At 49.2% G+C, this 10,787-nt stretch overlaps 1 protein-coding gene and 1 non-coding gene across 2 annotated transcripts; one reads left to right on the top strand and one right to left on the bottom strand.

Annotated features, from left to right (window-relative positions):
• Positions 1-900: 900 nt before the first annotated feature.
• LOC126543680 (uncharacterized) lies at positions 901-6,683 on the top strand. The gene is made up of 3 exons (XM_055078008.2): positions 901-1,462; positions 2,811-3,019; positions 6,391-6,683. The coding sequence occupies exons 1-3, from the start codon at positions 901-903 to the stop codon at positions 6,595-6,597; spliced, it is 978 nt and encodes a 325-aa protein (XP_054933983.1). The 3' UTR covers positions 6,598-6,683.
• A 2,479-nt stretch (positions 6,684-9,162) lies between these two features.
• Positions 9,163-9,374, bottom strand: LOC126546457 (small nucleolar RNA U3). Its single transcript, XR_007602596.1, has one exon. It is a non-coding gene; the product is annotated as a small nucleolar RNA U3 (small nucleolar RNA).
• Positions 9,375-10,787: the final 1,413 nt, after the last annotated feature.

The raw sequence follows: 10,787 nt of genomic DNA, 5'->3' as shown, positions 1-10,787 counted from the left end.
ACTCATTGCTAACGAGGCTACACACTTCGCCGAATACACCCACCGACGGGTGCGCTCTTTAGTAAGCATCATTAAGCGTTTTCGTGTGGCAGCCTGTGAATGGCTCTAGCGGCGAAGTGCATTTAAGTTTGCCGGTGTGACAGGGGTACAACCAACTAACCAGTTTAAAGCGGGTACATCGATGGTATTCCTTACTATTTCTTTACTATTCTTTACTACGACATATAGTCAACTTCCGTCATGATGTCAGTGTCGCCGGTCTGTCAGCTACGACGGCGTATTCTACGACGATCACTTTAGGCCTCGGCCGTCAGGCGCGTCCTGATTGGCTGGTTGGGCAAAATCGGATCAGCTGATTGGTTAGTTGAGCACTACGTCGCGCGAAGGCGATATCTCCGAAGTGATCGTCGCAGAACACGTCCCATGATTCACTCACAGCGCAGCTATGGCCTCTGTATTGGCTAAAAACGCCAGCATGGCAAAATTTGAGAAAATGGCGGAATTCAACTGCAAATGTAAGTGTACTCTCATTAGAGTGTACAACTTTTTTTAGTGTCGCGACCGCACGTCTGCGCGGCCGACGCGCTAAAGAAAGAAAGAAAGAACGCGGCCGTGCGCCTTAACTTCACTTCCGAAAGTGAATCTAGTCAGCTGCAGTCAGCTCACAGCTTAATTATTTTGCTCTGGTAATGTAAATGGTGGGCTAATTGGAAAATAAAAGCTAGTTTTTTCAAGCTAAAGTATTACCCTTGGCTGAGCCGCGATATCAGGATCAGGCCAGCAGCACCCGGGACAGTGGCCCACCGCTGTTGTGAGTAGATCTATACTAATGCCTGGAAGCATCATCATTACAATTACTTGCTCTGATAAGCGCCAAGACGAAGACGACGGCCTGCAACGATGCATCAACAGCCTTGCACAAACAAGGACACAATTAGAAAGGTATCACGCAGTGTGCCAACAGAGGACGAGTCTTCTGTCCGGGGAACAACGTTTCTCGAGGACAGCTTCGATGGAGCTGCGGAGTCCACGGAACGAGCCCCTGCGACCAGAAGCTCCCCGGAGACTACTGCGGGCGGCCACTCAACCGCTGTTAGTAGAACTAATAATTCGCACCCGGACTGCGCAGGATCCGGAACCGTCACTGAAGTCCGCGTTGCGGACGCCTGTAAGATCGTGCCTGACGGCCGAACCGTCGGGCGCCAAGCACCTCTCAGCGGCAACGAGGCGACCGGCGGTGCCTTGTCGGCGCTGCTTCCGGTAACATCGTCGAGTAAACTGGACGACGTCGACGTAGCTGCTGCGTCCCCACCCGCGGCGAAGGACGAAGCGGAGCCGGTGCCCCCGGGGTCGCCTGTGTCAGAACGTCAGGTTGCAGGTCAACAGTTGCGCGAGATCGGCGCGCAAAGTACTTACGTGATGCATCCCGGTACGCCCCTAGTACCGTCTCCAGACACCATAGGTGAGCTGTCCGCGGCTGTCTAGCTCGTGTCTCGTAATGCTACGTAATGCTCAAACGTAGAGCTCGGGGGCCGAAATCACAACGCGTTTGCTGACATGAGGGCTTTACTGGCCGGTTTCGCTACAATAAACTTCCAACAGTGCGATCGATTAGCCATGGCACCTGTTATTACGTATGAACATCTAGTATAAGAACTTTTAATGCAATTATATATAGCCTTCCTTGGGAACTTGCCAAATTTACCGTTTTCACATACCCAGTGGCCCAATTTGTCTACAAGATTGGACCACTTCGCACGTGATGACCGCTGTCGTGCCAAGCAGACAACATGGGTCAGACAACTTGCTGCTGGTTGCTGTATGGCCTAGTAAATAACTAAGCAGGTTACTCGGTATGTGCTCGAACAGACAACTTCGGCACTGTGTATGTGGTAATGGTATGTGCCAATAACTGACCAATGCCCTGTTAGACGGATATACACAAGGGGTATATAGCCAGTGGCGTAGCAACAGGGGGGGCCGGGGGGCCCCGGGTGCAAGGGGCCAGAGAGGGGGGGGTTGTCATATACGTCTGAAGACACCCCTCTTTCCGCCGGCTACACCCGGGCACGGTGTAAGAATATACCATACTGTATTCTTGCACCGTGCCCGGGGAGGGGGGTGACAGAAGACCTATGGGCCCCGGGTGCCAGACGACCTAGCTAGGCCACTGTATATAGCTTTAAATATATATACTATATTAAAGCTATAGCGCCCCATCCGCAACAGACACTTCCGCCTTGAGCGCGGCCGCTTGATGGATAGCCATCGCAATGAAGTTGCACCCAGGATATTATAGTGGGGTGTGCTATGGAGTTTCAATTGAGGTTGCAGACATTAGAACAACATATACTGTGTAGTCGTATCATTAATCAGCATTGTATAGTTGGTAGTGAGCGAGAGAGATAAACGGGGCGAGAAAGGTAGGGAGGTTAACCGGAGATCTAAAATTCGGGCTTGCTACCCTGCGCACTGGAGGAAGGGTAAGAAATATTGCTAATCGCATTAACGTCGCCAATAATCTCTAGAGAATCATGAATACGCCGGATGTTTTTTTTTTTTGTGAACACGGGCCTGCATGCAGTTTTAGTGGCTCTGCAAGTATTTTTTGAGTGTGTGTCTACGTAGAGGAGGGGTCGCAGCAGCTGGCTCATTTCACCCTCGAATACATTTTTGTGCTATTCGGAAACTTAGGCTTATGGTTTGCCATATCACAGTGGAGTCGGCCCTCAGGGCTGTCCGTGGGGCGGGGGTGGGGAGGCGAGGATAGGCGCTGCTCCCCTGCAAGAGAATCTTTGGGAACCTCGCAGGCGACTGGAGTGCCGCGCTCCACGCTTTGTACATGCCGGTCTCCACGGACGAGAGCTACGAGAAGACGTCGGTGGGCGGCCTGTGTTTTCTGTTGATCGTGCTGCCCGCCGTGGCCATCACCGTCATCTACATCCTCGCCTATGTCAAAGGCCGCAGCCCACCGGCCCTTCCCAAGTTTGAAGTGTCTCCACTCACAGAACTCGCAGAGGTATAGTGATGCAACTGTCAAGCCGCTAGTCACAGCCTACGCGGAACGGTATACAGGAATACACGCCGTTGTCCTAGGCACACAATAAAGAGCGTACCATCCCCCCACGGCCCCTCGCGCAACGAAAGACGGCGCGTTTCCTCCCAACTTTCCTCCCAGATTGAGCCGCGATCGTCGGCTTTCCTCACGCGCATTCACTCGCACATACAGCATGGCGCGGCGACAATGTTGTCACGGCGACGCCGATGGAAAGAAACACGTCTGGAGTGTCTATATATTTGCTATCGCAATAAAACGGGAAGCGCGCCCGATCTCTGAGGCCACGGTGGAACTTCTCATTTGCACCTAACGTTGCCTTAGGTGACGACTCCTCAACTGGTAGCGGCATAGTAGCGAGCGCGCGGCTCCATGCGCAAGCACATGTCCTTTCCGAAACTCCGCCACGCTCACTAAAATGGCACACGAGGACTGCGTAGCTGGAGGTGCGCGGTCCTGCAACGGAACTAAAGTAACGGAACAGTGCCGCAAACTCTTAACACTAAGGTGGAACGCATATTTCACTGTTGCAGTGGCAGATGGCGACATCGTTCAGTTGCAGCAAAATCGACATTTCTTGAGTAGCGTTGCCACAGGGTCCTGGTACTTCGGCGTCACTATATGCGAAACAGACAAGTGAGGAGTTTTTTTTCGAAATGAGCCAAATCCACAAACCGAAACTGGGTCAGATAAAACGGTAATGACAAGAAAAACTAGGCAACTTTCTCATAGAAAAACCGTTGCAACGAAATGGGTCAAATAACGCCAGGCGAACGTGTTCGCAGATCGTATTTCGTATCGAAATTGAGCCAGATCCAGCTGTTGCACGGATCAAAATGAGCCAAATCCATTTGCCCAATAGGAGAGCGCTTTTGGCATGACGTCATTTAGCCATCGCTGCCTCCTTGTCAGTTCCCGCCAAGGAGTTGGTTCCCGCCTGACAGCTCAGAGTGTTTCGTTCGTGTTTTCGCGAGTTCTTCGCTTTTCTGATATCGTTGTTCATGGATTCGGATGGCAATGAAGAGATCGGCGAAAGATCTATCCCTAGACGTCGACGGCGAAGTGAAAAAAAGCTGCATCACCACCGTAAAAGCAAGAATGCGCCGTTGCCAAAATGTAAACACGCGAAAAAGACTCTCAGGTGTGCGCTTGTGACAGAAGCATCCACTAAACGTTTCAAGGAGAAGTTTTACGAACTGTGTAGCGTGGAACAAAAGGCGTTCGTTTTGATGTACTGCACGCCAACAGCCGTAAAACGTAGGAGAGGAAAAGAAGCGGAACCTCGTCGGAGCCTTGCTGTTGTTTACAAGGTACGGATAGAAAATGGCCAAGAGATTCGTGTTTGTCGCGATATGTTTTGCGCAGTGCTTGATATTAGTCACAGCACAGTTACTCGCTATATAAAGCACAAGCATGAAAAAGGTGAAGTGAAAGCCGACAGTCGTGGAGGTGACCAGAAGATCAAGCGCTACGGTCGAAAGCGATCAGCTGTTGTGGGTTTCATTAAGCGACTTCGGGCAAGAGAGTCGCACTACAACCGGAAGAAGACAAAAAAGTTATACCTTCCAAGTGAGCTGAAGAGCATCCGAAACCTGTGGCAGATTTATAACCAACAAGCACCCGAAGATGTGAGGGTGAAGTATGGCTTCTTTCACCACATTTTTCGAGCGACGTTCAATCTTTCGTTCAGAACACCGAGGACAGACGTTTGCTCTGTGTGCCTGAAAAATGCGTATGAGATGAAAACTTGTGGAGATGTTTCACAGAAGCAGCGTGTCATAACAGAGCAACGTGTACACAAGTTGAAGTATAAGGCTTTTTATTCCCTGCTGCGTGAGAAGAGGGAAGACTTGAAAACATTCTCATTTGATTGCCAACAAAATCAAGTGCTCCCCAAAGTTCCGGACCAGGAAGCCTACTACAGCCTCCAGCTCTATCAGTACCACCTCTGCGTGGTGGAAAACCAGGCAGATGGATCAATGCCCAAAGAGGCCATCCATTCCTACACATGGAGCGAAGATGAAAGCTCCAAAGGAAGCAACCAAGTAGCCAGTGCGGTACATAATACACTTCGAAGCGCTAACTTCGAAGGAATTAGAGAGGTGCGGTTAGTAGCCGATGGCTGTGCTGGACAAAACAAGAACAGTACTGTGCTTTGCATGCTTCTTTGGTGGCTCCAGAATGAGGCTCCAGCAGGTGTCTCAGTAGTTTCCCTTGTGTTTCCTGTCACAGGACACAGTTTTTTACCCCCAGACAGGGTATTTGGCAGAATTGAAAAAGATGTTAGACGACACGAAGAAATCCTGAGTCCACAAAGCTACCAAAGGATTTTTTCAAATCACGGCACTGTGTTAGAGCTTGGAAAACATTGGCATGCGTACGACTGGAAGGCCTACTGCACGGCGGTGATGAAGTCGACATCCAGCTTGCCGTTCAAGATAACCGAAACGAAGGTCTTCTACATTCAAAGAAATGCAGCTGGTAGGAGTCCTCAAATTAGAGCAGAGCCTCACTATAAAGTTTCTGTGTCAAATTTCGTGTCAGTGCTAAAAAGGGGAAGGTCCCTTGCACAAGCACCCATAAGATGTGCACTGTACGCACACCACGTCAACGAAATGAAAGTCAGAGATGGGACCAGCCTTCTTGTGAAGCATTTCGAAAATTCCTGGCAAGACAATGAAGAGCTTGCGTACTTCGTTAGTGTCTTCAGGCGCGCCCAAGGAAATGATCCTGCGGAAGAATTAGAAGAGAGCTGCTTATGCTGCCAAGAAGACGCACCTGCTCTTCTAGTTCTATTGTTCTTGAAGCACAGCAAAGCCCTGCTGCCAATGTTATTATAGCTTTTCTGTCATTATTACATGATGCCATTCTGGAAAGCCAATTTTAATAAAGTTTTCATAACAATACCGCCTAAAATCCAGTGTTTGAATTCAATACGAGCCAAATCCAGAGTTCTCACCCTAATATTGGGCATATCTGCCGCATAATTTTTCATTACTTGTGGTCGTAAACTTGCCCTAGCCGACATGTAATGCATATCATATAATAGCTTTGCTAGCGTTGCATTTAGGTCCGGTAACAAATTTTTGCTTTTTTCTCAACTTTTGTTTACGTGGATTTGACCCATTTCGAAAAAAAACTCCAAGTATTGCCCGCAAATATGGTGTTAAACTGGACGCACTGCGAAATTCTATGCCTGTGCAGAATTTGAGCGCAAATCACTCAACGGCTTAGCCGGAAGACTCTTGTAACTGATGGCGCTTTTATTCATGCAATACTTACGCTGAGAAGACGTGCATTTGTGATCCGCGGCCTACTTCCATGCGTGTTCGCAGGCTTGTCCTGGCTCATACGCTGCCTGGCCCGTCAGCGGCTGCCACGAGGTGATGTCGTCTGTTCTGGAAGCCTCCAATCCTCACGTGAAACCCTGCAGTGATTTCTACGAGCATGTGTGCGGTTGGTGGTCTCGATGGAAGGATAACCGTTCCTCGCAGGCACGGACCCATTTAGTCTTCACGTGTTTACAAATGTCACTGCTGTGATTTCAAATTTTGTTCCACTTGAGTTGCTTTGTTCCGGTATCAGGATAAAACGAACAAGTCAGGGCCCCTATCAAATAGCCCTCTCATTTCGATAAAGCTCTTTTGGCCTCTTTCTCCGTGTTCGCCGTCGCTGTCTCGGGGAGTTAACTGGACCAGTTTCGGAGTCTGTGCAATCGGAAGTGGTGATGTGATGGCCTGGTCCTGATGCCAGTGCACATATTGTATCCTCGCAAGGGTTTTAACGTGTCTTGTAAGGCGGCCCAAGCGCAGTGCTGACAACCCTAGAGAAATTTCCCTAGATGCAGGGATTCAATTAAGCTAGGTCTAATCAGGAAAGGAATGTTTATATGTAGGGAAAATTTGTGAAGGAAAGAGAAACTGTTGTACTGCAAGAACTTGCACTGCAACATAGTTTAAGCTTGAGCGCGGCAACTTCATTATTTATATTTACACCAGCGAGCATGGCAATACATTTAACTCGTCTTTCGCAGTCTATCTGCATAACAAACAAGTTTATCTCCTAAACGTATATCGGCAAAGTGAAAAACTGTATTCTAAATCTAATGGGAAATCTAGGGAATTGATTTATCCGATTTAAGGGAAAACTGGCGTCAGAGGTTCGTAGTAGCTTCACGTGATCACGTTTCGTATTTCTCACTGCGTACACCTATACTTGCAATTCTACAGTACCTGCACCCTGAGACCACCAGTGTGATAGAAGCCGTCGCTGGTGGGTACATGCTGGAATGTGAAGAAGTATTGCTTGAACGGAAACAATGTCATCACACGCACGACATCGGCATAGCAGCCAATAACATAAACGTGGAATTTATGGATATGCCTAGATTAATGTAACGTTACATAGCGTCAGCACATTTAGCAATAACACGAGCACGTACCTACTACATCAAAGACGTTTTGCGTCCAAGGAGAAACACGGTGAGTGGGATCCGCACAACTCTTGGCCCATAAAGCGAGAACGACGCCACCTCACGAGCATAGCTGGACTCAGCTACTGCTCACGCCTGCCGGCCTTGCTGGCGGCTGCTGGTTCCTCGTCGAGCATGACGTCGGTGGCATGCGGCGTTGGCACCACAGCCTGCTTTGCTGCTGTTTGCTGGCTTGGGCAGCAAGTACCGCTATGGTACATTACATCGCAGCGAAAAACTGGAAGGACCGCTCAGCGGTGTTCATTTGGACATAAATTCTCCCTCTGATGTTCTTGGGGTCACGACAGCTCCAGTTTTATGAAACCGATAAAGTCGGGCCGAAAAACGGTCGTTGGGTTCCTGTAAACTCAAGCCCGGCCGAGTTCATGTAACTGGCCTGGCCGAGCCAAGCTTGTTCGTCAAATGCACTTGGCAAGATGCACGTAACGTAGGCAGGACGCGTCGAGTAAATGCAATGGAGGCTTTATAATGGCTGAGGCATAAATGAATGCAGAAACTCCACTGGAGCTATGTGTAATCACACCCCCGAATTTGAAGTTGGCCCGCCTTCAAATTTCAAGTTGGCGCACCCCCAACTTCAGATGGTCCACCTCCAAATTTGAAGTTGGCACAAGCCCAAAATTCAAGATGGCACAAGCCCAAATGTAAGTTAGCCTACCCGCAAATTCCAGGTTGGCTCACCTCCAAAACTTCAATTTGACTCTACTATACGCTGACATGCATTTTATAAGGAGCCCTAACTATCTTCGTTTATATTGTTCTTTACGCTTCTGAAGCTACCAATCATCTACATCTATACTAGTATAATGATATTAAAACACACCTACATTAGGATACAACCTAAAGAAACAGCAGGTGGAAAACCAAGGCGCACGGACCGCGCGGCGTTGTATTACTCCGCTAATCTTTCAACGGCCATACCAACGGTGGAAGCGATCAGGTGTGCAGCAGACATGGACAAAGTGTATGGAGTCTGAGAATTTCACTCTTCGAAAGTCCTCGGTACAGTTCATTTCATTGCTGTGCCCGTTTTAATCAAGAAACTTCAATGCCAACTGAAGTGAAACTTGACAGTAAATAGTTGCAGCGAAACATGCGTTTTATTTCAGTTCAATCAAGAATTCGGCTTTCACCGTTCCATTGTAATGAGACGAGTGAAAACGTATAAAATTATGCGCTTAATTATTATTTTTGTGGTTGCCGCCTTATTTAGGTAACAGGGAAAGTTTGAAGTACGACCTATTTGCAGCCTCGCGGAGGAACAGTGACTGGCGGTTTTCAGGGCATTGGCGGGGCTTCGCAACAGACTTCCGTTGTACTCGACTTTAGTGTGATTTATCATTTAGATATTTAGACACTCGGCCACTCAGACCGAGTCTCCGCCATCCCACCAGCCAGAATGGCCGAGGGAACGTAATCATCTATGGCAGGAACCCGGGTCGAAACCCAAGTACCCGTGTGATTTATAATTTCGGTATTTTGACACTCGGCCACTCAGACCGAGTCTCCGCCCTCCCACCATCCACAAGGGCTGAGGGAGCGGTCATCAGTGGCAGGACCCCGGGTCGAAACCCAAGTACCCGTGTGATTTATCATTTCGGCATTTTAACACCCGACCACTCAGACCGAGTCTCCGCCCTCCCGTCAGCCACAAGGGCCGAAGGAACGTTCATCAATGGCAGGAACCCGGGTCGAAACCCAGGAGCCCATACCGGCTTCACGCTCAGGCGGAGACCCTCAACTCATCATCGTGGTCGAGTGTGTTCCGAGATCGCGGATGCGTCTCGGCGATCGTACTATAGAAATGATCCTATGAAGCACGATCTTGCTGACGAATTGTTCAACGACAGCAAGTGCCTAAAATTGTGCAGGCAAGTTGCACACGTTAGAACGGTTCTTATTTCTAAATAAACGTGCCTTTATGTAAACTCTCCGTTGTTTGAGTTAAACAGTTTAGTAGAACGTCGTAAGGAACACATGTTTATAATTCAAAAACAATGCCGCAAAGTCTTATTTTACATATTAAGTAAACAATGAAGCGTAACTTCCACATGCCGCCACTAGCTTTGTTCGATGGTGGTACAGGTCGTGACCATGGTAGTGACGTCGTCGTGACCGTAGCTGTTTGGCTGCAATCCGGACACCACAGGGACACGTAGCTCTGGCTTATTTATTTATTTATTTATTTATTTATTTGCTTTTTACGTTAACAACTGGCGGAATCACATAGCCCATTTTCGTGTTAGTGCCGCCATCTTGGGCCAGGGGCGCCACCTGTCGTCAGGCCGGGCAAAGGCACCGTGTTGGTATGTGCGGCCGGCTACAGCCGCACTTGGCTGTGCGAGAAGAGAGCCACCTGCTCGCCGTGCTGCAATGTTGCTTCTGTTGCATGTTCCTTTCGTAAATATTTTTCTCTGTGTACCCGCGCATTTGATGGTTGCGTTGTCAAAAGTAACAAATGCGCTCTGTATCGCTCCGTCTGGCGAGATCGATTAGGGAAATGGTTTCGTTTAGCGGGGATTTACAAATACTGTGGGAAAGGTCAATCGAATCTGAGACTGAACGTCGTGGGCACGGTGGCTGAGCGGCAGAGGCGTTGCGCTGCTGAACACCAGATCGCGGGTTCGAATCTCGGCCACGGCGGCGGCTGCATTTTGATGGGGAGCGAAACGCGAAAACGCTCGTTTACAGCTGTGCGTTAGGTGCACATTGAACAACCCCGGGTGGTGAAAATGAATCACTGCGGCGTACCTCATAATCAGATCGTGGTTTTGGGACGTATAAACCCAGAGTTAAATGGTTTTACTGCACGTGGAAAGGAGGAGGCGGAGAATGCAGTAGGCCGGGGGCGTGACCGGGCGAATTGAAGGGTGTGGCCGATGAGGTGAGATGTGCGCGCTGGTGGGGTGATAAAGCTTTAATGGTGACGGGCGCTGTAAAAGAACTTATGGAGCAGTACTATAGAGATGTGGCTCGGCGGCGACGTGCGAGAGTGCGCATAGGGCTTATTCTGCCCTTAAGGACGACACGCTGGTACGGTACGAATAAGGCGAATGAATAAACCGGGCCGCACGGATTCCATACTGCTTGGAGGGTATTAATGCACCGCATTGTATGGCGAGTCGATCGAAAAATTTAAGGTGAAGCCTGGAAACCACCTCAGCGACAAACGACCGGTTGTCCGCGTTAATAACAGGCGTGCCGGTGCAAGACATTTTACCAAACCGTCCTCTTTTGCCG

The sequence above is a fragment of the Dermacentor andersoni genome, chromosome 10 (assembly GCF_023375885.2).
Source record: "Dermacentor andersoni chromosome 10, qqDerAnde1_hic_scaffold, whole genome shotgun sequence".
Taxonomy (NCBI): domain Eukaryota; kingdom Metazoa; phylum Arthropoda; class Arachnida; order Ixodida; family Ixodidae; genus Dermacentor; species Dermacentor andersoni.
This window is presented reverse-complemented; position numbering and strand designations above follow the sequence as displayed.

What these genes read in the sequence shown, in the direction of transcription:
- LOC126543680 (XM_055078008.2), top strand. Translation starts at nt 901, where the DNA reads ATGCATCAACAGCCTTGCACAAACAAGGACACAATTAGAAAGGTATCA. An exon ending in ACCGTCTCCAGACACCATAG is followed by an intron (nt 1,463 to 2,810) that starts GTGAGCTGTCCG and finishes GGAACCTCGCAG; the next exon opens with GCGACTGGAGTGCCGCGCTC. An exon ending in CACTCACAGAACTCGCAGAG is followed by an intron (nt 3,020 to 6,390) that starts GTATAGTGATGC and finishes GCGTGTTCGCAG; the next exon opens with GCTTGTCCTGGCTCATACGC.